Below are 27,410 nucleotides of genomic sequence, written 5' to 3' on the forward strand. Positions count from 1 at the left end.
ACAAAGAAATTTTCAAATATTTTTCTAACATAGTGTTACTTCTTTTAAATAATTTATTGCTCACGACAATCATTAAAATGTTTAGATGAAAATACAAATGAAATATGTTATTTAATAAATAGTTATTGTTTAAGGAATCAATCCTATTTATTGAATCAAACATTCATTTGTTCTATTCCAAAAGACAAATTTATTTTAATTAAAAAAGAGTTATTAAATCCAAAGGAATGTTTTTCTCTTTGTAACTGCACAATAATTTCTTAAAACACCTTGAATAACAACAACATCTTTATATATATATATATTATAAATAAAACTATTAGTCTCGATAACATGGGATGTATGCGACCACACGGAAAGTTATAAAAAATCAGTCGAGTAACGTGTGATGAACAATAAAAGACATAAAGTTACCGTACAATAAGATCAATCTGAAATTGATCGAAATATATAAAATTGGACAGAAACAATAAACAAACGAAATAAACACGCGTAATGTAGTTCGTTCACTATTTCTGTTACAGTCGCGAGGACTATATCCTCTGAAAGCTATATGTGTCCCCTTAAAGCTGCTCGTTCTTACGTCCGAGTAATTCACTAATGGATCGAGTCCGTCGCAGAATTGCCGCTGGTTTACGCCGGAGGAGCTTCAGCGAAGAATGAACGTAAGGGACTTATTCTAAGCTTTTTTCCATTTGGCAGATCCGACGAGGCTCGAGCGATCTCTGCCTCAAACAGTTCCGCGTAATTAATGTTCCCTCCGCGACGAGATTAATCTCTCTCGCAGCGTTGTCGGACGCGGCTCTCTGCAGCACTAATTCCCGCGAAAACGTTTCGCGAATACATGTCTCCGCTCGCGAACGCGACGGACCGGAAATCGCGGCTGAAAAAAAAGAAGAGGCGCTTTTTTACGCACTTCTTTGCCATGCTAGAGCAGCACAAAAAGGAATATTCGCGGTCCAGTAAACTCTTAAAAATCCGACGGTAAAACACATTGCCTTTTTCTCTCGAAGCGTCGCGCTTTGCGACGGAAAAGTATTCGAGTAACATTTGTTATTTGTTATCCTCTCAGCTCTCAGCGAACATATTCCAAATGAAAATCTAAAGAGAGAAATTAGCTACGGTGCTTTTGTGGACAACGTGGAACAATCTCGGGAATAGTCGTAGCGCGTCTCATAAAATAAAACGTGGATCTTGCAATCAGTGTGTCTCGACAATCGTGTATATAAAATTTTATATTTGTACACGTGATCTTTTTGAAATAATATAAAAATTAAAAAGTTGTCACTTTTCGCGCGCAGTTTAAGAGAGTATCGAGTATCAATTTAACAATAATTTTATTTTTTACGTAAAAACAATGTGCTGAAAAAAAAATTGCTACGTTCAAGTAAAAAAAAACATTCAAGTATTTGCTATTGGAGTAGTTTTTTCATTTGGACCAAATAAAACAAACCAATACTCCAATACTCCTTAGCAAATATTTACTTGAACGTAGCAATTTTTTTTCAGTGTATATTAAAAATTCATGTCACCAATTAGTTACTAAAATTACTAACGAAAGTTTTGAAAAGAAACATTATCAATATAAATTATGTTTGTGTTATGAACATTTTAAGCGCCACCTTCGTGAATGCTCAAAGGGAAATTTTTAACATTTCGTTATCGGTGAACTTTTCAGTATGTAACGCTGACTCGTACGTCGCGCGTACGTCTCGTATTCGCGTATGCAGGGTGCAATCAGTGTCGTACAAAGCGAGGAAAACTCGATTTCGCGTAATTGCGAGATCCACCTGACGAACCTGTTGTGACCCTAATTATTTACAGGATCCTACAATCGATTCATTCGCCTACGTATCTGTTAAGTAGGAAAATAAGGACGAATCCGACGGTCACCGACAAAAACTGCACAATTCCGGCATATCTGCGCGGGTTCTTGTGCCACTTCGCTCTTTCCCTCGGTAGAACCTCGCTCACGGTAACGTACAACAACGTTCCGCCCGCCAGACCTTGCAAAATCGGCAGCGCGACTTTCGACCAATCCGTATCCACCTGTGCATTCAAGAGGAACGATAGAATCAGACGTTTCACCGGCGTGAAGCTGATGCTAAACAGCAGCATCCAAAAATGCGAAGGATCTCCTTGAGATTCCCTTCTCTCTTTCTCTCACCTGAAACGTCAGCATACCGATACCGATTCCGAGGACGGACCCGCCGGCGAACAGAAAAATGGCAAATATTAGTTTAGCGACGGACTTGCTGACTCCCGTTAATTCCAGCCCCAGGCAAAAGCCGACGACGAACTTGTGTGACGCCACCGCGCCGGTCAACAGTAACACCTGAGAAAACAGCAAACGAGCGTAATTGCGCGTGTAAAATAACGATTTCGCATCGTTTTATCAGAAGGCACCAGAGGTGGAAGATAATGTACGCGTAATAATACTTTCCCTTCTGTCCTCGTGCAATGAAATATAAACTTGTGTTTGCGTAAATTCCCGAGATTCGAAACGAGCTTGAACGTCCTCACGTACGCCGCCGCATCTCATCGGATGGGAATCACCGTGACGACTCGAATTTACATCTAGTTATTATTCACGTACCTCCGCTATCTGCGTCTGCAGCCCTATTGCAAGTCCTTCGAGCACAGCGTGCACGGTCAGGGCGAGGGCGAGACCGGTGAGACCGGTGCTGGAATCAGTGCATTGCTCGCCCTGGTGTGTGTGACACAGGAACGTGGCCTCGTCGTTGCTCGACGAGCAACCGGTACGCGTGCATCCCGTCGTGCCGTAGCTGCTGATAGTCCACGCGTTATTGCCATTGTTAGGAGTAGAGGGTTGCCGATAGACGAGCGGTAATCTCGAATCACCCTCGGATATATAAACCTTACTGTCTTGTGTGGCGGCGTTGTAACCGACACTGTGGGAATGGTCCCGACAGCTCGCGCTGAAATTCAAGAGATGCAATTCGATCAAAGCGAAATGGCTCGCGCAAAGATACGCCGATAGCGCGTCGATATGGCCGGGCGAATTCGGGTCGCTCGACGATACAAACGGTGTTTAATCGCGCGAAGTCACCGAAATTCACAGTCCCTGGCCATATTATTAGACGCATCTTAATTTTCCACGTTTCATTGACTTCCGAGCTTTGTAATACGGTTCATCTATCGATCGAATTAGGAATTTTAAGGAAGCCATTTTTCTAAAATTCTATTATGAAAGGTATTTTTTATAACGTCACTTCACTTCGTTGTTGCAATGAACAGGTATGAACCCGCGCTAGTTGCATAGTTGATAATAAAGAGAACGGGCGTGTTTTGAGCGTATATGTCACAATTGAAATTCAGTATTATTTTTGTTCATTTTTTTACTTGAAACTTCAAATTCCTTACTCACTAACAGAGAAATGAATTTTTCGTGTGAAAAATATTAATATTATTTACAAAAATTCTGAATAAAACGAGTGACACCTCAGAAGGTTGCAGAGATAAAAGCGTTGATTGACACCGAAATTATTCTAATTGAGTAAATATAAAATTAATAGCTCTTCTTGTCCTAACCTGTATTCTAAGTCTCTCCTAACTCTGTATTTCTAAAAAATCAAAGTGCGTCTAATAATATGGCCAGGGACTGTATATCGCGAATCTCGTTCGAGTTTGCTTTCCCCCGTTCGTCGAGGAGGCTGTCAAATTTCCGCTGAATTTTATTCATCGGAGCTTTGCGCGACCGTCTATCCCGTACGCGCAAGTAATTCTCGAGCGTGTCGATGGAAATTAGTGCGTCAACCTTAGTAGAAATTGAATCTCGCGGGTGTCTAACCGCGAAGCAATAAATTTGTGTCTAACGTCACTACTAGTCAATAATGTAACGCTCACTTCTCCTAATAGCCACACTGAGAAACTCATTTAGTTGAATCAAATAAATTCTTGTTTGGATGTGGGTAAACGAATGTTGGTTGTAACAATAACTTGGTTCTCATAATCAAAACATTGATTTGCACCCACATATCCAAACAAAATTTCATTCAACCAAATGGATTTCTCGATGTAAGTAGTAGCTCGATAAATAAATTAAACAAAAGAAATTACAGCTATAGAAGATTAAACAAAAGAAATTACAGTTATAGGATGAAAAATATTATAACTAGTTGTTGAGCGGTAATTCAACGCTCACTTCTGCTTTTGTAAAAGATTTTTATACCCCGCCATAACAGTTGTAACATTTTCGTTACATAGCTTCTTATTTCCAAGTTATACAGCAATAACTAAATGTGTTGACCAGTTAGTTTTTGATTCAGACCGGCCAGATACATTTCTACTCAGATGTTTCTAGATAGCTCGAGTGTTTTCGAAATTTAAACGCATCATCATTGAGACATTTGAGAGTGATGAGTAACTCGACCTCCTCGTGAGTCGCCACCATACGTCACGAGAAACTCGACCTCGGTGTATTGTGAACAGCCGGTGGTATTCGAGTGTCGAGGCAATCTAGTGGATAGACTCGCAACTCACGGAAGCTGATATTGAGTGTCAATGTCCAACAATGGCTCGAGTGATCATTTTCCATGAGTATAGTTCCGCCATGAGCCCGCTCGTTCTTCAGCGCGGCAAACGCCCGAGGGTCAAGAATCGAAGCGCTTTAGTGTCGACGATCATTTCCACGCGAGACATCGCTATTGCTAACGTAACACCGGAATTTATTTTGATAAGCTCCACCCGATTGGACAAAGGAAAATGGTGCAAAAATAATATATCGTTCGCCATTATCTTCACACATTAAGCCCCTGCTATATCAATATATCTCGAGGTCGACCGCGTAATTCTTCCCTAAGGGCGGAAAGACGGAGATTATCGCAGCATTCTTCGCACCAATTTACCAAACGCCGGCCGCATAATTTTCCTCCGACCGGAATTCGGCACGATTTGATCCAACGAGAGATTCACGTGGACACTCGAAGTCACAAAGAGCGAAAGATTTTCCCGACAATTACGTAATCGAAGACGTAATTGAATCGAATTGCTTCAATCGCAGTTGTATATTTCTCATGTGCTGCTTATCAAGTTATCGATCGTGACAGAGATATATTTTCAATGGTAAACTGATAATTGCACGAACGTTTGATAACTTTTACACAATAACAGTCTCGTCGTACGTTCTATAAGGGATCATTGCACCATCGCCGATAACAAATGATAATAGCGTACCACGTATGATATAGAAATTGTCGAAAACAAAGAAACGAGATATTTATTAATATTCCCCCCCTTTTAGTCCGCAATAGGTGTGGCAACCCAATAAACACCAACTAACAGTAACATTACAACAATGTTATAACTCCTCACTTAACAATTTAACTATTATATAAAACATGTCATATTATATTTATATTGTTAAGTGAGAAATTATAATATTGATGTAATGTTACTATCAGTCAGTTGATGTTTACTGAGAAGCTTTCAGCCTTTGGTCTACGCAGCAAAGTGGAATGTGATTTCTGATAAAAAGCGTTCCTTGAACTATCGGAAGTCATAATAACGCTTAAATCTTAGGAATTGCGACGTCTGGTAGTGTTGATAGTGCTTTTCGCTAGAAATTACGTCACAATTTAGTGCTTGGAGTAAAAGGCTGAAGATTCGCTACGTCTACCCGCCAGGACATGAGACACCTTTAAGACATCTCGAGGATATCTTGTAGACATCGTATGTAAGGATAACTTTAAGACGTCTTGAAGCTACCTTAAAGATGTCTTATGTTCCTGTTTTCGGTTTAGTGCTGTCTGGATATTGTGAAGCCGGGCTTAAATTTGGATCCTTGCATCATACTGCGGCGAGTTATATTTAAACACCCGAGAATATCGGTGAGCATACCGATCGCACTGAAGCTCCCTCAGCACGTACCTACCCTCGCTCGTGCGTGATCCTGCGAGCAGGATTCCGAGGATCAGTCTCGGCCTCATGACCGGCGCCCGGGCAGAAATAGTGCACACACTCCTCGATCAAGTAAAGCACGAGGAAACCGCAGGTGAACACCAGCTCGGCGTGTTCCGGCAAATCCTTGCGCACTTCCAGCAGCATGTGCAAGATCGCGGTAGCCAGCAGGACACCGGCGCCGAAGCAGAGAGTGCAGGAGAGCAGCAGCTTCTTCTGCAGGTGCTCGGCGTGGGAGACGAAGCAGGCGGGCGTGATGCCGACGATGAAGCTGCCGGCGCCGATCACCACCATCGACGCCACCTTCGCCTGCACCTCGTTGGCGAACATCGCTGGTCGACGGGACACGGACGACGGGAGGAAATCGTAAGCGCAGTGACAATCCCGTTGAATTCGGATCTCGACGCTGTTGACGCGCGAAACCGACTCTCGTCCACGTTCATTCGAGGCGCGACAATTGTAACGCGGACGAGATCAAGGAGAGGAGGCTTCGTGCGTGCTTGAGGCAAGCTCGGAAGTCGAACTGGCGTGGAACACGTGGTGGGGAATACACTTCGAGAAGACGGTGACACTGTCTCGATGTATGTCGACACGATAGACACGCTTCAAGGCGCAACGCCTAATCTGACGACGGCGACGATAACGCTGATAAAAGCAAATACATCCGCCTATTCGATGACTCGGCTGGAGAGGAAAAATCACTCTCGATCTTATTGATATTGTCCAGTTTCTCGACCAGTCCACTTTCTGTTGTCAACGATACGATACGATTTTTACTCTTATCGGGAGATGCGCAACAACAACGTTCGAAACGGGGACACTCAGTTGCTTATCTCTTAGGAAGGAGTTCAAATTCCCTCCGAAAGCTCGACGCTTCATCGTATCGGCGGCAGTTCGTTCGATTTTGGACGCTGTGAGTACCGGGATGAGATTGTCGATAAAGCGGGATCTGTGCGATGGCAAATGACGATTGACGCGACGCGGACAAAATCAATGCGGAACGTAGAAACGATAAGAGACTCGCGGAAGCATGCGATAAGCGATACTGTTGGAAAAATTGTCGGGAGAACTACTAACAAGGAAAATATCTCGAGACACTATCTCAATGACTATAATAAGGGCTCAATGATTAATAACGTTAGATCGTGATAAACGATTGATGCGTTATTGGTCGCTTAAATATTCCTAGAATATCATATGAATATTATTAAATATTAAAACAATATTCTTATAATGTAAAGAACGTCATAAGTAATATATTTTAATATTATAGAAATGTTCTATTGATGTTACATGTCCACTTCACATAATATTTTTGGCATATTCTAAAAATGTTTTTAAAACATAAAAATAATAATAATATAGAAAAAAATATATAAATAAAATGTATGTATAATTTTTTTAGTATAAAACATATTTTTGCACGAAGTTATTTCGACTTTATTTATATAATAAAACAATTGGTATTGCTATACATTTGAAATAAAAAACTACAATTCTATAATATAAATAGAATATATACATAGAATTAAATATTTAAATAGTATATAATATTGTTTACAATAAGATTAAATAATATTCTAAGAATATGCCTAGAATATTACTTAATATTAAATAATATTACGCGCTTATAGGGTATATGTCGATATATTTGTAAAATCAACGCGTAATAATAACTGATGATAATTAAAGTCTTTCACACAACCTCTTATTTGTTTGTATAAAGTTTTTGTATAAAGTTCCTCTCATTCATCTTCAACATGAGTTAATCTCACGTCACTTTTAGATTATATATATTCCACTAAGTTTAAAAGTTTTTAACAGTCTGCAGTGGTTTCTGTGATTTTTAATTTCTATCCTGGAACGTTGAATTCTCTGACATTTCTATTATTACGCGCAAATTTCGCACACGTGCTCGACATTTTGTTGGGTAATCTCACTTGCAATTCAAAGTGTGTCTTTATTTCATCTGTATTTAATTTATAAGTGAAATGTCAAACTAACTTGTGCATATCTCGATTTATTTTAATATATGATGTACAATTTATCCTCCTTATGTTTAATATTTTTATATTTTTCCCCCCGTGTTTTTTCTTTTTCTCTTTTCACATTGCTTAAATATAAATTTGTTCAATTCATTAAGTGCAGAGAGTGTAATATGGTACAGATTAAAAGAACAGATGTCATATCGATGTATTATTCGATTGTCGATAACAAAATGTCGATTATCGCACTTGTCTCACGATTCGATACTGAGAGAGAGAGAGAAAGAGCTTATCGCACGCTGTAATGTGTCTCGTACAGGTTATGTTTACATTAACCTTCACCTCCTATACATGCAGTTTTAGTTTTACTTTAAGTACTGTTGCAATGTAAAATCCTACGAAATTAATATTTCCTACATTCAAAAGATTAGTCAAATATTCATGTTAGAATACGCAAATCATACTATAGGCAGATTATTAAAATAATGTGTCATTCTGCGATATCGCAAAAGTTGTCATTTAAAAGTGAGGTTATAGTGCAATATATGAATTAAGCTAATAGAAAAATGTCATCGAGGAGCAAAACAAGAGGACGTTCGCCCAGTGACGAGCGCGCAAATGAAAACGACAGATCTCACGGAAGAAAACATCGCGACGATCGTAAAACCGAAGAGCGTAGCGGCTCCTCGAAATCTGCGCGAAACTCCTCGGAGTATTGTCGCGAAGAGAGCGACGAAGATTTCTGTTTCAGCAAGTATAAACACGAATTGAGCAAGATATTTACGGCGAATCCGAATCTCGTTCACGATGTCACGGACTTTTGGAAATTCCTTGAGAAATACGAGTCTGTGAAGAGGCAATTTGGCGACAATAACGAACCCGTTGTTGACTCCGCCCTAAATTCTATCGGGGTACCGGAGAAGTATCACAAGTCTCATTGTTTAAATTTCAAGCTCAATTTGTCCCACGGAGAATTATTTGCCCGAGTTATTGAGACGAAGCAGTTAACGAAACCACGGCTGCTGAAATTCAGGGACGTTATAATCTTATATTTGGATTTCAAGCAGAAGGAGAAATTTAACAAGTTGAAAAAGCTCAGAGATACGCAAGCTAACTTACCAGTTGCGCAGTATAAAGATGAAATTATTGAGACGGTGAGAAGGGAAAAAGTAGTCATCATAGCAGGAGATACTGGATGTGGAAAATCTACTCAAATCCCTCAATATTTACATGAAGCTGGTTTCCAGAAAATAGGTACGATTATCTTAAACTGAATAAATCTTATATTTCTAATACTGCTAAAAACAATTAGGGGATCATATTTTTTATCATGTTTACTTATTAGGTACCTAAAATATATAGAAATTTCTTTAATATCTAATCCTTAATAAACACTTATAAAAATATAATATTTTAGAGCTATTTATACTCTTATATTGGATTTAACTATTCAACAGAATTTAACGATGACAAAATTATTCATTCAATTCCTTAATTGTTTTGAGTGATATAATGTAATTGTGCATTGATTTGCAATACAGCATGTACACAGCCCCGAAGAATAGCATGTATATCATTGGCAAAGAGAGTTGCCTTCGAAACATTGAGTGAAAATCTTAGTACTGTTGGTTATCAGATACGTTTTGAGAAGCAAAGAAATCAGCAAACAATTATTACATTCATAACGGAAGGTTTATTGTTACGACAGGTGAGTGTAGATTACTGCAGATTACAGACAGATTATTGCAGAGTTTCGATAAGTTCTATAAATTTGGTATCCTTTTATATAGGTTTCAGGTGAATCAGCAGTATCGGCATACGATGTAATAGTCTTAGATGAAGTGCATGAACGTCATCTGCACGGAGATTTCTTATTGGGCATTATGAAATGTATTATTCATCAGAATCCCAACTTGAAATTGGTGCTAATGTCTGCTACTATTAATATAGAACTCTTTAATGATTATTTCGCGAAAGAAGATGTTAAGACAATAGAGGTAAATTTATACATGTCATATAATCTTTTAACGGATTGTTGGGTTTAAATTATTATTAATGCTGGAAATGTTCCACGTATTTAGGTCCCTGGAAGATTATATCCCATTCAATTGATGTATCGCCCTGTAACTATAGAGGACATCAAATATAAAAATGATAGATTTAACCCGAGTCCGTATGTGCAAATATTACAGATAATTGATCAAAAGTATCCAGGTAAAGTATTTAAATGTTACTTTAGATGCACCAGTGAGATGAAAAAATGATCAAATGCAATAAATATAATTATCGATTCTGCTTAGTTATTTTACCTAAGATAATATTTTATTTAAGATTATGAATTGAGTTAAGAATTACAATGATAAAACCTTTTTTAGTGGACGAGAAAGGCGACCTATTAATATTTTTGAGTGGAATGAATGAAATAACCACAGTCGTAGATGCTGCTAAAGAATACAGTAAGAAGAAGAACAATTGGATTGTTTTACCTCTTCATAGCACACTTTCTATCGCCGAACAGGACAAAGTATACTATTTCTAAAACATGCCTATTTTCGTTATTTTCGTGTCAAACATTATGAAAACAATTTTCTTCCAGGTATTTGATTACGCACCTGAGGGTGTCAGGAAGTGTATCGTCGCGACTAACATTGCGGAGACTTCTATCACCATCGATGGGATCAGATTTGTTGCTGATAGCGGGAAAGTGAAGGAAATGAGTTATGACCCGACATGCAAGATGCAGAGACTTAAGGAATTCTGGATAAGCAAGGCCAGTGCGGAACAGAGGAAAGGAAGAGCCGGCAGAACTGGACCCGGAGTTTGTTACAGGTAACTTGACGCTTAATTAATTAATTAATTATGCGAGAAACTTTTTGCATGCATAATATTGTTATTTTAAAGAATTTATTCGGAGGAGGAGTACAAAGTATTGGAAAAGTATTCAACGCCGGAATTACAACGCGTGCCTTTAGATTCTTCGTTGTTGCAAATGATAGCGATGGGCCTGCCAGACGCACGCAAATTCCCATTTATAGAACCACCACCGGCCAATAGTATAGAAAACGCCATACTATCTTTAAAAGATCACGTTGGTATTCTGACATTGTGTTCTTTTTGTCGGTGCTTTTTGCAGCAAAGTAATAAATATCAAGCTAATATTTCTTCAATCACAGGGTGCACTCACGGATAACGAAAAAATCACGTGTATCGGTAAAACTTTAGCACGGCTACCCGTTGACATTACAATAGGGAAAATGTTAATAATGGGATCGATTTTCCACCAAGTGGAGCCGGTACTGTCATTGGCTGCTGCTCTAAGTATACAGACGCCGTTTACAAATAGAGCGTATAGGGACACTGAGTGCGAGGTAATTAATGTGAATGTAACATGCAATTATGTAACTAAGTTACTTACATATTGAAATAATATTGGCAATATTGAAGACATCTAGAAAGAAGTTGGAATCTGACCATGGTGATCCGATCACGTTACTGAACGCATTCAAAGAATGGTTGGAGGTGAAGCAAGAAAATTCCCAAGAGTATAGAGGCAGCGGCAGCAATAGCAGAAAGTGGTGTAGAAGAAGAGGCTTAGAGGAACAACGTTTCTATGAGATGACGAAGTTAAGAGCTCAGTTCAAAGAATTGCTTCAGGTTGGTATCGCAGGTATGCGTTCAACAGCGTGTTTGATATCGTCGATAGAAAAATATCTAATGTTGCCGTGTTTCTGCGAAACTATACAGGATTGCAACTTACTCAAAAGTCTATCGGAGCCAAATTCCTCCATGTCAAGCGCGGAGCGTGCGATGAGACACGGAGAGTTGAAACTTCTGAAATCGCTTAAGAGAAACTATAAGCAAAGCGAACCCAGAAGACGCAAGCAATTAAAAGTCGATACATTCGACATACAGCTGGAAGATAATGACGAGGACAACGGAGAGCTCGATATAAAGGATATAGAATTCCGAATGAGAAATGACTCGAATCAGGTGCAAAATCTTCTAACGGCCACAACTGCGTGCAGTTACAAAGATCTGACGATGCTGAAGTTGATATTGTGCAGCGGCTTATATCCGCAGTTCGCTTGTGCCGACGAATTTAATTATTGCAAGGTAAAATTACACTTCTTATATATACAGAATGGTGCAATAACTTTGTCCATCTGGAGTCCATCTTCGCTATTTTTAGAGATATGAAAATATTTGAATTACGAAAGTTGTGTGGGTGTGTATAGTAACAAGAGTACCATAATATGCTAGTAATAATTTTTCTGTGGGTGGAGAGATAGGCTTCAGAGATTTCAAGGTCACTTCAATATTTTTTTAAATGGCACGCTATACCTTTTTATTCCTTAATGCACTGGCGGATGTTCAGACGATTCCAACGATCTACAATACAAGGTCATTCGGCACTGGATAAGGGATTAAAATAATAATTCTTACGTCATAAGAGGTGCTAGCGGAAATATTCCAGGTGAACAAAGTTATTGCCCCACCTACATATACATATCTGTATATATCTATATATCGGACAAAAGTTCATTCCGTCTCTTAATAAAAATGTACATACAACATTTATTTATTTTAAAATACAATCAATTAAATTAATTAAACAAGCGCCGTTTTGCTTGATAGCCTGCTACCTTTTCGTTAATTGCATGAATTCCCACGTTCGTAGAAATTCTGGTATTTTTGAAGAAAATACGAAGAATAGCAAACAGAACGAATTTCTGCATCAACCTAATGATAACATATAACGATATTTTCATGTCATTGTTCAGTCTATGAGTGAACAATTGTTTCATACGAAAGCGAAACCGTACGTCGCTTTGCATCCAATGAGCTTCTTTGGCAATCATCCGCAAGTGCTGCAAGTCGAAGAACCAGATGTGGTGTCAATATTCGGTTTTACGAGCAAAACTCCTATTAGCCCTAAACATCAAATATTGGTATATCTGTAAGTTCTTGTTTACGCTTGTTTAGACTTCGTAATGACTTGTTAAACACGAATAACGCCTTACGACGTATTGACATTATTGACAGTTCTCTCTTGGAAACTACAAAACCGTATCTGGTAAATACTTTGAGAATGCCTGCCGCGCAAACTTTACTGCTATTCGCACGCGAAATAGACACGAACAGTACATTTTCTATGTAAGTACGCTTAAATTTTGTGTCCTTCCTAATTTATCTCATATAGCACAATATAATACGAATATTACAGAATAGCATGTGACTCATGGCTGATGTTGGAATTTCCTGTTCCTGATAGCGGTCAAACTTTGCTAATGAAGGCTACCAAGTTAAGGAGCAAATGGGATTTCTTGTTAAATCAGCAGCTGCAAGGTAAAAGGACGCATATTTGAGGATCGAGTTATGTTTTCTTTTATTTCCATGAACGAAAAAAATAAATCATAAAACGTGAATCTACTATTTTAGTATCTGACGAAACGAACAATGACGCAAAACAAGATTTTAGCAAAATCGAGCAAAATCTCACTCGAGAATTAATTGATTATATGCATACTACGATACCATATACCATAAAAAGACTATTACCAGCTGACTTAAAAATGGTGTATGTTGGCGGTGGGAATAATAACGTAAGCGTAGAGCCTAATCCTTTTCAATCTGATTTTAAAAGTACACCAAACATAGCTAAAGGCGGAATTTATGTAACAGAAAGTATCACATACAATTGGTAAGTGTAAAAAAAATACTTTATTAATACGCACTGAGATATACAATTACTTAAATTACTTTTATGTAGAAATGCAATCGACAAAAATATACAAGATATATAAATATCATTTTACTTAATGTTAAAACTTATAAATTTATTTATTAACAAATCTTTATATTAACATGTTATATAGCATAAAGGAAACCGGTTGGAGCGAGAAACTAATTGTAGAAATGCAAGAGACCGAGTGGCATTGCCAAAATTGTGATCTCCGAGCGATCCTATCCAGTTTAGAAAAAATTCAACATCAGAGCACCTGTGTAGTCACAAATGAGATCGGTGAAGATAGCAAGGAGAGTAAGAATGTCACGCATAAACCAAACAGTCAGGCGTACGAATGTTCTCATTGTTCGCGAACATTATATCTCACACCTGTCGAAATATTGAAGCATAAAAAACAACATATGAAAGGAAGTTAATGTAATTAAGCTAAGGTAATTTTTTAAATACATAAATATGAAAACATCTTACTTAGATGTTAAAATATATATTCGCAGAATTCGATATACCTGATATCCGCATGCATTTCAACATATATGTTACATAAAAATAAAAATAGATATTTTTCTAAAAACAAACATATCTTTCCTTTGAAAGATTCTAAAGAAAAATTAGTATTTATAAACTATTCCTATTTTTGCGATTATACATTTTATTTCGATATTTTCATTATATATACGAGTTTCAACGAGAATGTGTCGGAAATATTCATTTTAGTAACAAAGCATATAGAATGTAACGTATCAAGTCCATGGCAGGAAATTCGAAAACATAAAACATCCTACGATCGTATACCCTATGAAATAAGACAGCACCAGTTTATCCTGCAGCGTATACCTTTCCTGCGATAAAAAGAATACCTTCCATTTGGAGCGCATGTTCTCGCCGATTTCGTACTGTGAGTCGACACCTTTATGCGACATAATCAACGCGCAGTACCAATATATCAAAGGACTCGCGGAAGCTAACAAGCGTGTGCTGACTTGAATATGCACGAAGAATAAGCAAGATATCGTGAGAAATAGTCCGTGCGCCACGAAGACGAACATATTCAATGGATACTTCTTCACGGCGCCTTTCGCTTTGCCGTCGAACAATCCGAGCGAGTACAATTCGTCCTTATGTTCGTGGAGGAATTCCTTCACGCAGTGCAACATAATCAGCAGCACCGGGAAGGCCAGGATGAAATTCGGCATCTGCTTGAATCGATAGTACCTCAGGAAGCCGACGTTCCAATACCTCCTCTGCACGTACGAGTACGCCAGGGGCACACTGGCGTTGCACCAGGCCGCATTCCCCGATAGAACGAGATCGTTCTCCGCGGCGTATCGCAAGATGTGCGCCGGCAGTGACGCGTCGGCGGGGCCGCAAAATTTCGCGTAGTTGTATATCTGTAGAAGGAGAAACGGCGACATCGATATAATCAGCGTGCTCAGCGCGGCGAAATAATCGTTTAACGTCATCGGTTTTAAAATATGCCGGACGGTCGACAGGATATTACGCTTCCGTAGCGGCGTGGAACTGCAAAGATTCTTCAGCCCGAAGTATACGGGAAAGCCGACGTTGACGATACCGTTCGACCTGACCAGGGTCGACAGAGCCAGCGGGAAATAAATAGTGGCCGTGCGTCTCACGCTCCCGAGCATGGTGTGGAACGTGAAATACGCGAACATCGCTTCCGAGTATACGGCCGTGAAGAATATGCCGGCCGGATTTATGCAGTAAAGTATCGCCGCTTTGTAAGCCGTAATGTTATCCTCAAAGACGCTCTCGGTGAGATCGTAAAGGATAATTGCGGACTTTGCGAAACACGTGAGATTAATGAGCGCCGCGGCCAGCATCAACGCGCTCGGAATATTCAGCGCGGGGGAGAATACCTTCAGCAGAACTACCCCGACAACGCGGATCATGCCCGGATACAGGGGATAAAAAGCGAGGGTATTCTCGTAAGTGTAGCCGTACCTCGCGACGTGTAAGAAATACTCGCCGTCCCAGCGCGTAAGACCGTCGAGTGAAAAATACGCCACCCGATCCCACGGGGAAACTTTCTCCGTCGGATCGGAGGGTCTTTTAAACGCGTCTGCGTGATGATCGGGTGTTAATGCGTTAAAAATGACTTGCAGTATAAATATCGCGATTCTACTAACGACCGCGAACCAAAGGACTTTTTTCCTCGGCGTGTACATTTTGCGCTCGCCTTGCGCTCGCTTAATTTTTCCACCAAGTATAATCGCAGATAATATGTATATATATGTGTGTATATAATGTAGCGGCCACGGTTATCCTGGTGAGAAATTATGAAACGGGCGTGTGCGATCAATCTGTTCATGCTCTAATAATATAACCGGTGATTCACGCATTCGGTGGCTTCCTGTGCGCCCTTATCACACGAGGAAGGAAGTAGAAGGAACGCAAACCGCTCGTGCGAATGATATTCCCTCATCAGTAGAAATTGTTGCAGCTCTGTCAGCGAGTGAAATCCGGTGGTAGCGCTGAAACAGACAATTTTTATATGTGATACACACGGTTCATACGTTATTCTCCCCGCAAATCGATGTGACGGCGGCAACGTAACGGACGCAACATGCATTCCGCGCTAAATCTACTCGTTATCGCGATTAATCTCTCCTTGCTTGCTGCACAACACGCCACCACAAAATTGCAATTGACGACACATCCGCCAACGACGATACCTCCGGTGGGCCCGGATCGTACGTTTATGCTTGAATCTGGTGTAAACGAACCTGTCGTATTTGCACTGAAAACACGCGTGTTTGTTTCTTTCAGTTTCTAAGAAGCCGGAGAAAAGATTGGCCGGAGACGAGTTTAACACGCGATTAACAGATTGGTTGTTCACTGGATGCTGGAGCGACCAAGGAAAGCCTCCTCTATTGAGTAAATGCGCACCGTTTCGCCCCGCGGAGGAGTATCCTGGTTACGATGGATGGTACAATAACGTCGCTAAAACAGAGTTAGGTGCCGTCGACACCCACTTGCTGAGGAAAGTGCCGGCAACTTATGAAGACGGAGTGTACAAACCGTCGGGTTCTAATAGACCAAACCCACTGGAGTTGAGCGACAGGTTGCTGAGTGGGGATATTGGAACGAAATCAAGAACGGGAAGAAACGCTTTACTTGTGTTTTTCGGTGCGTGAGAAAATTATATATATATATATATATAAGTTTCGAAAGAGGAATATCGTGGAGAGGGATTTTTTTTTATAGTAATTTTTTCGATTGCTTTTAAGGTCCCCATATTTAGACCCCCAAAGATATTTCTTCTTACGTTGAGATATCTTATATGGAACTATTTTTAAAGTCATATCATTTTCACTTGGATGCAAATGTAAACAAGATAAACCGACGAAGAATTTTATTGATCAAATATAGAACGTAATCTGTCGCGCGCGTTTACTTCTCAGTATATATAATGGCGAATTCGATCTCGATGGCGAACTCGCACTACATTGAAACAATAGCTTCATGTATAGCAGCTTTTAATGTGCGCTGATCCGATGTAGCGCAGATGATCGAGTTCGTTATAAGAAAAATTTCCTCTACAGAAAGTTTGTGTGTATATATAGAGTGGGTCATTTGAAATCGCTATCTAAAATAATGTAATAAATATCGATTTTGTAGGAAAATTGTTTAGACAAAGGTTAAGTGATTTTAAAGGGGTTTTATTCTTGTCTGATTCTTTTCCATGTGGAGACGCCAAAGTCACATGAAGGCCAACTTCATGTAAACCTTTACAAAAGGGGATCCACCTTCTCTGATTTTGACTTTGATATATATTACAGAAGTCACCCTCCTGAATAACTTTCAGAGGGTTTTAGCTGTCTCGGTTATTGTTTATTAAAAAATTATTAATATAAAAAAAATTTGAGAATATAACATTATTGTTATATATAACTCTCACTCTTAATACTTATTCATTTCGTTATTATTGTTATGTATTGTCGTTGTTATATATAACTCTCATTCTTAATATTTATTCATTTCGTACTTACCAGTACGTATCATATATTAATATATGTATATATATGAACCTATATTTTTAATCATTTTAATTTCATTCCGGATACGAGAGAGAACTACGATATCGTGCGAAACAGCTTAAAACGCTTGATCCGCAGGTCAACAAGTGGTAGAGGAAATTTTAGATGCCCAGAGACCAGCGTGCCCACCCGAGTATTTCAACATAGACATTCCGGAAAATCACACGTATAATCTTTACCCGGGGCACACGAAAATGCCTGTTTTACGTACACGGTACGATCAACGGACGGGTCATTCGCCGAACAATCCACGTCAACAGGTACAGAATGCACACTTTGGAAGAACGAGCCGCTGATCTTTCCTAACTCCTAAATACATGGATACGATGTCGTAGCTGAACGAGATCACGCCGTACTTGGACGGCGGGCTGATCTACGGTACGTCTAAGGCGTGGTCGGACGTTCTGAGGACGTATGCCAACGGGACCGTGCACCCGGCCGGTGAACTCGCATCCTCGCCCTCCGGCTCGTATCCCGAGTACAACAGCGTGAGATTACCGATGGCGAATCCGCCGCCGCCCGCTCACCATCAGTTATACGTTTCGCGGCACTACACCGAGAAAGTCAGCAGATACTTCAGTGAGTAAGAGACTTTATTTGCGTCGACGAGCACAAACGCGGATTACGCGGGAGTTAAAATTTCATGCCGCAAACGCGCTTAGCATATTCGACTATGTTGTGATCCTTCGGAGTGCACTCGTTCTCGATCGGTTCCGAATACGGCATCGGGACGTCGATTCCGGTGCACCGGATCGCGGGCGCGTCCAACTGGAAGAACACCGGATTTTCCATCACCGTAGCGACGATTTCGGAGCCGACGCCGCAACGAGGCCAGCCCAGCTCGACGGTCATCAGCCTGTGCGTCTTGCCGATCGACTTGAAGATGGTGTCCCAGTCCAGGGGTCTCAGGGAGCGCAGGTTCACCACTTCCGCCTCGATCCCTTGCCCGGCCAGTGTCTCGGCTGCCTGAAGCGTGAACACGTACGCCTGGCCGTGCGTCACCAAGGTGATGTGCTTGCCGGCTTTCTCCACCTTGGCCTTGCCGAAGGGTATCTCGTAGTTCTTGTCCAGGGCCTCGTCGGATACGGGGAACTCGACGGGGTAAAGCAACTCGCTCTCCAGCATCACCACCGGGTCGGGGTCTCTCACAGCAGCTTTCAGGCAGCCCCTGTAATCCTCGCTGGTCGATGGCGACACGACCTTGAGCCCGGGCACGCTCATGTACCACGCGGCGAAGCACTGGGAGTGCTGCGCGGCCAGACCCTTGGAGTTGCCGTTCGGCCCGCGGAACACGACGGGGACCGGAAATCTTCCGGCGCTCATGTAAAGATTCTTCGCGGCGCCGTTGACCACGCGGTCGATGGCTTGCATGGAGAAATTGAAGGTCATGAACTCGCATATCGGCCGTAAGCCCATGAGCGCCGCGCCTACGGCTATGCCGCAGAATCCAGCCTCGGTTATCGGTGTGTCGATCAATCTCTTGTCGCCGTATTTCTTCCAAAGGCCGCGCGTTATCTTGTAAGCGCCGTCAAACTGCGCTACTTCCTCCCCTAATATGAATACGTTCTCGTCCCGGGCCAATTCCTCGTCGAGCGCCTCATTCAACGCTTGCCGCACCGACATCTTCGTGATCGATCGGCGCGGCAGCTCGACAAAGATGCGGCGCGCCCGCAATATCGCTTCGTCTCCCAACGCTCGGAGAAGATACATCCTCGATAACGCGAATGAATCGATGATGCCGAGAGAGAGTGAGTCCGATGTTGTTAACGACACGTATGTATGTTGCAGAGTTAGGAAATCCGCGAGGGAACGAGAACCCGTTCCTACTGACCTTCGGTGTAGTGTGGTTCCGGTGGCACAATTTCCTGGCGAAGCATATCAAGCGTCACAATCCGACCTGGTCGAGCGACAAGATTTACAATGAGGCACGTAAGTGGGTGATAGCGACCCAGCAACGTATTGTTGTCGATGAATGGTTGCCTTCGTGGTTGGGAAAGAGTCTTTCTAAATATAAAGGTGAGAGATAGATACGATTCGGGGCGATCAATTGTGTATCTCAAAGCGTAGGGAGAATCACGAAAGTGAGCAAATTTATTTAGGTATTGGACTCGACCGTATCGAGATTTTATAAAGCCTATAAAACCGGAACTGAAGAAAAACCGTAATTTTAATTTTACCAATACTTTCATTGTCCAGAAAACCGAAACCGAAACCTTTATTAAATATTTTAGTGGATCGGAACCGGATCGATATTTTCGTTCAGCTCTAGTGTTAGCTAATGAAATTATAAATATTCTAGTAAATTCGCTCACCTTTGTCATTCTCACTACGTTTTGAGATGCATTATCGACTCTCGGGTTACTCGTAATTTGCGTGTCATTCACGTTTGATTTTCTCCCCGTTGAAAGGTTACAACCCTAATATCGACCCGCAGATAGATCAGTTCTTCCAATCGGCTGCTTTCCGCTTTGGACACACTTTAGTTCCACCAGGTAAATAAATAACACGTACAACGTCCGATTAACTAACGCTATGTTACGTAGACATAATTTCAAACACAACCGCACCGACGTCAGGCAAAGACGTTTTGTGAAAGCGATATTAATTTTTTATCTTCATGGCCTATTTGCTTTTACTCGTCTTTTTTTTTTTTTTTTTTTTTTTTCCCTTTNGCCTCGGCACTTTAAGAAATTTTAAGTCCTAAAATTTATGTTTTTCTTTTATAATATAAGTTAGAATATGTTTTGTTATAAAATAGCTAAGAAATAAAAATTTTGTTTTATTGAAACGACTCTATTTTTCTTCTACATCATAGGTATGTACTTGGAACTAATAGCCTCTATGCATTACTAGGCTGGAGTGCAAAGGGTTAATACACATTTGCACTGTAGCTTTCTTTTTGTTCAATCATAAGGTGACATAAAATAAACTTGACAAGATGGACTAGTAATTGTGATAAAATTGGAAAAGGGATGAATTCTCTTGAAAAAAAATTAATCGAAAATGTACACTCTTAAGTTGAATTGGTAAAACAATATTCTACCGATAATCAGTAAGTATTTACTAATTTTTAATGGATACTTAACTCTTCTGTCTAATACTTCAGTGATTTTAGCCAATGAAAGATTCACTACAGACTTATTTTTACAAGAAAAATCATCCCCTCCACGGTTGTACTACAATCATTGGCTCATTCTGTGCGTAACGTCGCGCAATAATCGGTATTGATAAACATAGTAATAGTAACAATTAATATAGGTGTATACCTCCGTAACTATGGGAGAGTCGATTGTTCCCTGGCGCCGTTTCCGATCAGAACATGCAACAATTACTGGATGTCACAGGTATTTTGGCGATTACACCGACGGTATTCAAGGTATATCGATGAGCGATTAATATACGGCGAAAATCGTCGTTTAGAATTCTCTATTTGCCAACAAAACGAAGATACCCATCAACGTGGATAAATTATTAATGGGAATGGCTATCCAACTGTGCGAAGAAGAAGATCATAAAATCGTTGAGGATCTGCGAGGCAGTTTGTTCGGTCCGTTGGAATTTTCAAGAAGGGATTTAATGGCGCTTAACATTCAACGAGGACGTGATCATGGCGTGCCGGATTACAACAGCGCTCGTCGCGCGTATGGTTTACACACGGTCAACAATATATCCCATTTTCCCGCTCGTCTGCCCCAAAAGGTACACCATTGTACAATTCAAGAACTCTTAATCCGCCGTAACAACGACTGTATAAAAGACACCTGCACTTTGTTTAAGATCAAGGACAATTTCCTCGATTTGTACAATAACTCCTTCGACAACGTGGACATCTGGGTAGGTGGAATACTGGAGACCGGTGACGGGCCCGGTGAATTATTCCAAGCGATCATCAGCGATCAATTTCAGAGAATACGCGATGGTGATAGATTCTGGTACAAAAATCTAGATAACGGGTATGTAATCACGCATAGCAGCGATTTCCACCGCGCTCTACACATCAATGCTCATATTTATATTTATCGACGCAATGCTTTGGCACGTCTTTACTCGTAGACTCTTTACCTTGAATGAAATTAAAAGAATAGACCAATTATCGATTTACGATCTGTTGATGTGCGTCACTGATATGGAGTGGAACGATATTCCGAAGAATCCTTTTCGAGTTCCTACAAGTGGTACGAACAAAAGCGTATTTTTTTTTATACGGTAATTTAAATTCGCCTGACGATAACTGAAGATTAACCGCTAAATGTGTACTATCATCCTTTCAGAGGGCGAGATGCATCCTAACTGTAAAAGAAATAACGTTATTAAGGCAGGCACGTGTGTTACTCCTTGCTTTCACGCTGATCAGATAAATGCTAGTATCGTCGAAAATTGTACACGGCCTGGAACTTACGACTATTTTTCAAAAAGCAGCGCGTCCTACATTCTTACATTTCTAGGCATGACAACATTTTTCTGCGGTAAATTCGTCATCGTCATTATTAATACATTGTAATTGTGTAAATTCTATATTACTTGACGTTAACATTGGCACAGGTATTGTTGCGATAATCTTTTACAAGATACAGTTCAAGGAGAAAGGACCGAGGACAGAGAAGAGTAGCAGAGAAGTGAATCACTTTGATAACGTAGATAGCATATTTACTGGTAAATTTCCAGGTATATACGTACATCGCATAACACATGGGATGTACATAATATACATATATCGTATAAAAAAAACAAAGATTCCGCTTATATAGCGTATTAATAACTCTTTATACTTAAATAGCTAGAGAATGGCAAGAGCCGAAGTCTTCGCTGAGACATGTGTTAATAACACCAAATGTTAGGTCTCAACAGTTGGAGGTGAAAAATCAATTGGGACATTTGATACGCGCAGTGGAGTTTCCATCCAACAGCAACGTTATGGTACATTTGTTTATCACACATAATTCCACCCGCATTTAACAACGCATTCTCTCGTAATAAATGTGCTAAATGTGATGAGTATACTAAAATACGTCGTTTCCTCCACCAGATTTACTGCGCAACCGACAACCATTACATATTGATTCGCGTACATCACAGTTACGACTTGGTGCTGAAGTTCGACTCCGAATATTTGAGAAGCGCGTTTATGAAGGCGTTCGACAGATTTATGTCAGAAATTGCAACAGTCGGGAATGTATGCTCGGTGCAAACGACCAACGTCACGCTCGCGATGTTGCTCAAGCAAGCGATAACTAAGAAGCACCGTCAAAAGAAATTAGAGATGTTCTTCCGTGTTGTGTTCTCACAGGCATGTTCTTCTTTGTTTATTAAAAAAAAAAAAATCTTCAAGTGAAGGATTTACTTCGACACAACGTACGAAAGAACTGTCGAAAGATAAGTATAAATAAATATACATGTAATGACTTCCTCTAGGCGTTTCATATCGCGCATAGGGAGGAGGAAATATTACAGATAGACTCGACGGTGGCGAGAGAAGTGATTTACACCGAGCTGACTATGATAGAATTTGCGGAAGCCTTGAGCATGAGGCCGGATGCCGAGTTCGTAAAGAAGGTAACGTTCGCCCGGACAAGTTGACAATGAGCGCGTGACATGTTGCTCGGAAGGTTGTACTTGCAGATATTTAATCTGGTGGACAAGGACAGGAACGGTTTTATATCATTCCGGGAGTTCGTTGATATGTTGGTGATATTTCTAAAGGGCTCCGCCGAAGAGAAGATAAAGCTGATGTTCGACATGTACGACATCAACGGTACGGGAAGACTGAAGAGAGAGGAATTTTTAAATATGTTAAGGTACATCATCTATCCATATACGTGTGATCGGGACGCTCTACCCGGTATTATTACGTGGAACTTGCAGATCGTTTATGGAAACGGTCAATGCTGACGTAACGGACGACGAATTGGAGACTCTGGTGCAATCCATGATGTACCACGCCGACATGGCGGACAAAGAGACCATTAATCTACAGGACTTTCAGCAAATACTGAGCGACTTTAACGATAAGTTCAATTACGCCGAGCTGGAGTTCAATGTGCAGACGGACGGCAGAAACAGGAAGCTTCACGCGGGCGTGCACACGGTTAGATCGACGTTCATCGGTGAAGTGCAGAGAACGGTGGAGAGCCTGTACGCCGACCCGAGCGAGTTGCAGTCGAGAATCGAGGGCAAGGTCGAGAACGAGCAGGATCTGACGGAGGAGCGGAATAACAGCGAGATCATCGACAAGGACGAGAAGATCGTCGAGGAAATGAAAAAGTACTCGGACGATTACTGGTACCCCATAATGAAGTACCTCGCCAACAAGAGAATGCAGATATTCTGGGCGTGTTTGTACACTCTGTTGCTCCTTGGAATATTCGCCGAGCGAATTTACTGTACGTACTACTGGGATATTCAGCGTGTCGTATCTTGTCGATATGCCCGCGAATATTCGACGATGTTCTTCCAGATTACTACATCGAACGGGAACATTCCGGTCTCAGACGAATACTGGGCTACGGCCTGACCGTGACGAGAGGCGCGGCGTCGGCGATGATGTTCACTTACTCCACGCTGCTGCTCATGATGTGCCACAACACCATCACCTTCCTGAGAACCACAGTTCTGCAATTCTACATCCCGTTCGATTCCGCGATCGACATGCACAAGTACATCGCTTGTTGGGCGCTGGCCTTTACCGGTGAGAAGATGCTCTTGTTCTGTGTTAAACATCGTGTCTTTAACCACCTTGATTTCTTCGTAATCATACCCCGGCCGATTTCACACGTATATTCGAGGAGGTATTTTATTCAAGAATCTCTTTTAGTGTTACATATTATCGGACACGGCTTCAACTTTTACCACATATCCACGCAGACTGCCGACGATCTATCGTGTTTATTCCGGAATTATTTCCACGCGTAAGTTTCTCCCTGAACATTCTGATCATCCACACGATGCACAGGACGTTATGTGTAATTATCGGTATCTGTAGGACGCACGAACTGCCCAAATTCCATTATTGGTGTTGGGGTACGATGACAGGTATAACGGGAATACTTATAACCATCGTGACTGGATTGATATTTATATGTTCGTTACCGATGGTGCGCAAGGCATTTTACCATTGGTTCTCCTTCATACACTCCCTGTATCCAGTTTTCTATATACTTATGGTTTTACACGGCAGCGGAAGATTAGTACAGGTAAAAACGAACGTTTTTATATAAAGTGTAAATTGTCCTCACGATGATACAACTCACGAAATTACTCGTTTCGCCGTGACAGGAGCCGTATTTCCATTATTTCTTCTTGGGACCGGCTATCCTGTTTATTCTGGATAAAGTTGTAACAGTGACCAGGACGACAATAGAGATACCAATACTTAAAGCGGATATTTTGCCATCGGGTAATTTTTCTTCAACGAAGTTGAATCACATACTGTCTACTTATTTATATCTTATTTACATCTCTACACGCTATATCGATATGTTTCGGCAGGTGTAACGTGTTTAATATTCCCAAAGCCTCTAAATTTTCAATATAAATCTGGCCAGTGGATTAGAGTGGCGTGTCCAGCATTGCAAACAAACGAGTTCCATCCGTTTACTTTATCCTCCGCACCGCACGAGACAAGTTTAAGTATACATATAAGAGCAGTTGGACCGTGGACTACAAATATCAGGGACAAATTAGAGCTATGTACCATGTCTAATGAGAACTTGCCAGTGGTAAGCCTTTAAATCGTAATATTGTGGAGTATATTTGTTTATTTGTCCAAAAACGTTTTGCAACATTTAATACAATGAAATAAAATTGTAATATTATCTATTTTCTCTCATCCGATTGATAGATTCACATAGATGGCCCGTATGGAGAAGGCCATCAAGACTGGGATAAATACGAAGTAGCAATTATGGTTGGTGGTGGTATAGGTGTTACACCTTTTGCATCCATACTGAAAGATGTTGTTTTCAGATCGAACCATAGTGTGAACTTTAGTTGCAAGAAGGTAGTAATGTCACTGTAGCACTACGATGTATAGGGAAGAATATATGTAAAATCGCTCCATTTATAGGTGTATTTTCTTTGGGTCACGAGAACACAAAAGCAATTTGAATGGCTGGTCGACATATTGAGGGAGCTCGAGAAAACCGACGTTAAGAACATAGTATCGATTCACATCTTCGTCACTCAATTTTATCAAAAATTTGACCTACGCACGATACTTTTGGTAAGACATCTGAATGCAATTATCATTTGACTTAAAAGAATTAAAGGAAATATATAATAAAAACAATTTGAAAATATGATTAGGGCTCCTAAATAAATAATGAGTGATAATGTAGAAAAAATTAATTGCAATGTGAGCCAAAAATTGGTGCACAAATCATAAAACTTCGAAAAAAGTCCGAATTAAGGACCGAGACGTTTGATGATATTGCGAATATATTTATGAATCTCTAATTTCTTTGTTTTTTCTCTTCACTTTTATGATTTGCGCACCAACATCTGTACACTGGCTTACATTGCTATTATTTTTTTCCTATATTATCATTGATTATGTAATAAAATACTGTTTCCAGTATATCTGCGAGCGTCACTTTCAAAAGATTTCAAATAAATCCCTGTTTACTGGTCTTAAGGCAGTCACACATTTTGGACGCCCGAAATTTTCTCAATTCTTCTTGTCTATACAGAAATTATATTCTGATGTAAGTATATGTATGTAAGAATATATATGTATAAATGTATATATACTAATAAGGCATAAATAATATATCACATCTATAAAATTCTATTCATATTTTTACCAAATGTGATACTTATATTCTACTCTACATCATACTTTTAAATCTTTATGCGATTTAATATATATTGAAGCAATTTTTCCTTTTAGGCAAACAAGATTGGTGTTTTTAGTTGTGGTACACCAACAATGACCCAAGCAGTAGATGCAGCTTGCAAAACAATTAATCTAATGGAAATTAATGATACAGTATTTCAGCACATTTATAAAAGCTTTTAAGTTTATGATATTTATCGTAGAATTTCACTTTTAATAACCATTTATCTTTATCCTAATTTACAATTTTGCATTAGTCTTATTTCTATTTCTTCGATATTTTTTATTTAGTAAATATAAAATAATAAAAATAGCACTGAATAAGCATATAGCCTAATATCAATATAAAAGTACCTATCAAGTACCTATCATGGTTATATTATGTTTATGTTCAAATTTCTTAAACTTTGTATAAACGAGAATTTTTTCCTCTAATAATTTAACGTTTAACACGTTTCTCTTCATTTGAGTTCAATGATTACAAGTTATAAAATTTTATTATAAAAACAATATATTTCTAATAGAGATACATATACTCACGCGAATTTTTCCTGAATGTAAGCCTTTACAGTTAATGCCAACAGAAAATTCCCGCCATTCTTCCATACTAAATCAATGAAAAACGGTAAAATAACCTTTTGGAATCTAATGATACGTTGTTGTGACGGCATAAATACGCAGTGTACAGAATTACATACATGAGATTGTTAATTACCATTTCTCCATACGGTAGAAAGAGTAATTAATTATTGGAATGTTGAAGTTGAACGGTCTGATTACGAAACTAATGGGAAACAAGAGATAACTGGTTCGTTCCTTTTACTTGAACTAACCGCACCAAGAAAGTTACGTACACAAAAGTGTATGAAGCGTAC

At 40.0% G+C, this 27,410-nt stretch overlaps 5 protein-coding genes and 1 long non-coding RNA gene across 10 annotated transcripts in view; 3 read left to right on the forward strand and 3 right to left on the reverse strand.

The window, feature by feature from the left end:
• LOC106745640 overlaps positions 1-1,955 on the forward strand; it is a 4,457-nt gene extending 2,502 nt beyond the window's left edge. For 2 of the 3 annotated variants that reach the window (XR_001374537.1, XR_001374536.1), the window contains exons 4-5: positions 525-665; positions 1,867-1,955. This is a non-coding gene — a long non-coding RNA (uncharacterized LOC106745640). Of the gene's footprint in view, positions 1-524; positions 666-1,863 lie in introns of all 3 variants that reach the window. The other variant, XR_001374538.1, reaches the window with a different exon arrangement.
• On the reverse strand, positions 662-7,231 carry LOC106745639 (zinc transporter ZIP3). The gene is made up of 4 exons (XM_014621444.1): positions 5,894-7,231; positions 2,597-2,939; positions 2,168-2,335; positions 662-2,049 (listed from the first exon to the last, which is right to left on the reverse strand). Exons 1-4 carry the CDS (start codon positions 6,247-6,249, stop codon positions 1,840-1,842), a joined length of 1,077 nt encoding a protein of 358 aa, XP_014476930.1. The 5' UTR covers positions 6,250-7,231; the 3' UTR covers positions 662-1,839.
• Positions 7,232-7,614: 383 nt separating this feature from the next.
• On the forward strand, positions 7,615-14,133 carry LOC106745648 (probable ATP-dependent RNA helicase DHX34). The gene is made up of 15 exons (XM_014621453.1): positions 7,615-9,158; positions 9,446-9,612; positions 9,695-9,901; positions 9,986-10,118; positions 10,280-10,428; positions 10,501-10,733; positions 10,806-10,992; positions 11,078-11,272; positions 11,349-11,558; positions 11,649-12,017; positions 12,686-12,861; positions 12,948-13,058; positions 13,129-13,250; positions 13,344-13,605; positions 13,781-14,133. The coding sequence occupies exons 1-15, from the start codon at positions 8,471-8,473 to the stop codon at positions 14,064-14,066; spliced, it is 3,495 nt and encodes a 1,164-aa protein (XP_014476939.1). The 5' UTR covers positions 7,615-8,470; the 3' UTR covers positions 14,067-14,133.
• An 85-nt stretch (positions 14,134-14,218) lies between these two features.
• LOC106745649 (GPI mannosyltransferase 2) lies at positions 14,219-27,407 on the reverse strand. Of its 2 annotated transcripts, none has more exons than XM_014621455.1 (3): positions 27,251-27,407; positions 27,076-27,142; positions 14,219-16,139 (listed from the first exon to the last, which is right to left on the reverse strand). In XM_014621455.1, the coding sequence occupies exon 3, from the start codon at positions 15,831-15,833 to the stop codon at positions 14,391-14,393; it is 1,443 nt and encodes a 480-aa protein (XP_014476941.1). In that variant the 5' UTR covers positions 15,834-16,139; positions 27,076-27,142; positions 27,251-27,407; the 3' UTR covers positions 14,219-14,390. The 2 variants fall into 2 exon arrangements, with proteins under 2 accessions (XP_014476941.1, XP_014476940.1); XM_014621454.1 differs by having other exon boundaries at positions 27,234-27,407.
• Positions 16,136-26,774, forward strand: LOC106745647 (dual oxidase 2-like). 2 transcript variants are annotated; one of them, XM_014621451.1, is made up of 26 exons: positions 16,136-16,358; positions 16,435-16,794; positions 17,784-17,965; positions 18,041-18,284; positions 19,494-19,721; positions 20,114-20,197; positions 20,964-21,049; positions 21,126-21,404; positions 21,483-21,658; positions 21,759-21,880; positions 21,977-22,171; positions 22,248-22,370; positions 22,483-22,622; positions 22,732-22,992; positions 23,118-23,258; positions 23,325-23,500; positions 23,568-24,085; positions 24,160-24,390; positions 24,517-24,610; positions 24,685-24,895; positions 24,978-25,098; positions 25,191-25,420; positions 25,543-25,701; positions 25,768-25,923; positions 26,276-26,404; positions 26,590-26,774. In XM_014621451.1, exons 1-26 carry the CDS (start codon positions 16,232-16,234, stop codon positions 26,716-26,718), a joined length of 4,902 nt encoding a protein of 1,633 aa, XP_014476937.1. In that variant the 5' UTR covers positions 16,136-16,231; the 3' UTR covers positions 26,719-26,774. The 2 variants fall into 2 exon arrangements, with proteins under 2 accessions (XP_014476937.1, XP_014476938.1); XM_014621452.1 differs by having other exon boundaries at positions 22,248-22,358; positions 26,590-26,718.
• LOC106745651 (pyruvate dehydrogenase E1 component subunit beta, mitochondrial-like) lies at positions 18,294-19,487 on the reverse strand. Its single transcript, XM_014621456.1, has one exon. The coding sequence runs from the start codon at positions 19,413-19,415 to the stop codon at positions 18,339-18,341; it is 1,077 nt and encodes a 358-aa protein (XP_014476942.1). The 5' UTR covers positions 19,416-19,487; the 3' UTR covers positions 18,294-18,338.
• Positions 27,408-27,410: the final 3 nt, after the last annotated feature.

The sequence above is a fragment of the Dinoponera quadriceps genome, unplaced genomic scaffold (genome assembly GCF_001313825.1).
Source record: "Dinoponera quadriceps isolate SergipeBrazil2010 unplaced genomic scaffold, ASM131382v1 scaffold1813, whole genome shotgun sequence".
Taxonomy (NCBI): domain Eukaryota; kingdom Metazoa; phylum Arthropoda; class Insecta; order Hymenoptera; family Formicidae; genus Dinoponera; species Dinoponera quadriceps.

Excerpts from the sequence above, each read along its gene's own strand:
- LOC106745647 (XM_014621451.1), top strand. The coding sequence starts at position 16,232 with ATGCATTCCGCGCTAAATCTACTCGTTATCGCGATTAATCTCTCCTTG. Across the intron at positions 23,501-23,567 it reads GAATTTTTAAATATGTTAAG|ATCGTTTATGGAAACGGTCA; the intron begins GTACATCATCTA and ends TGGAACTTGCAG. Across the intron at positions 24,391-24,516 it reads TTGGGCGCTGGCCTTTACCG|TGTTACATATTATCGGACAC; the intron begins GTGAGAAGATGC and ends AATCTCTTTTAG.
- LOC106745639 (XM_014621444.1), bottom strand. The coding sequence starts at position 6,249 with ATGTTCGCCAACGAGGTGCAGGCGAAGGTGGCGTCGATGGTGGTGATC. Across the intron at positions 2,940-5,893 it reads AGGATCACGCACGAGCGAGG|CGCGAGCTGTCGGGACCATT; the intron begins GTAGGTACGTGC and ends CTTGAATTTCAG. Across the intron at positions 2,050-2,167 it reads TCGGTATGCTGACGTTTCAG|GTGGATACGGATTGGTCGAA; the intron begins GTGAGAGAAAGA and ends TTGAATGCACAG.
- LOC106745649 (XM_014621455.1), bottom strand. The coding sequence starts at position 15,833 with ATGTACACGCCGAGGAAAAAAGTCCTTTGGTTCGCGGTCGTTAGTAGA.
- LOC106745651 (XM_014621456.1), bottom strand. The coding sequence starts at position 19,415 with ATGTATCTTCTCCGAGCGTTGGGAGACGAAGCGATATTGCGGGCGCGC.
- LOC106745648 (XM_014621453.1), top strand. The coding sequence starts at position 8,471 with ATGTCATCGAGGAGCAAAACAAGAGGACGTTCGCCCAGTGACGAGCGC. Across the intron at positions 11,273-11,348 it reads ATAGGGACACTGAGTGCGAG|ACATCTAGAAAGAAGTTGGA; the intron begins GTAATTAATGTG and ends GCAATATTGAAG. Across the intron at positions 12,862-12,947 it reads CATCAAATATTGGTATATCT|TTCTCTCTTGGAAACTACAA; the intron begins GTAAGTTCTTGT and ends CATTATTGACAG.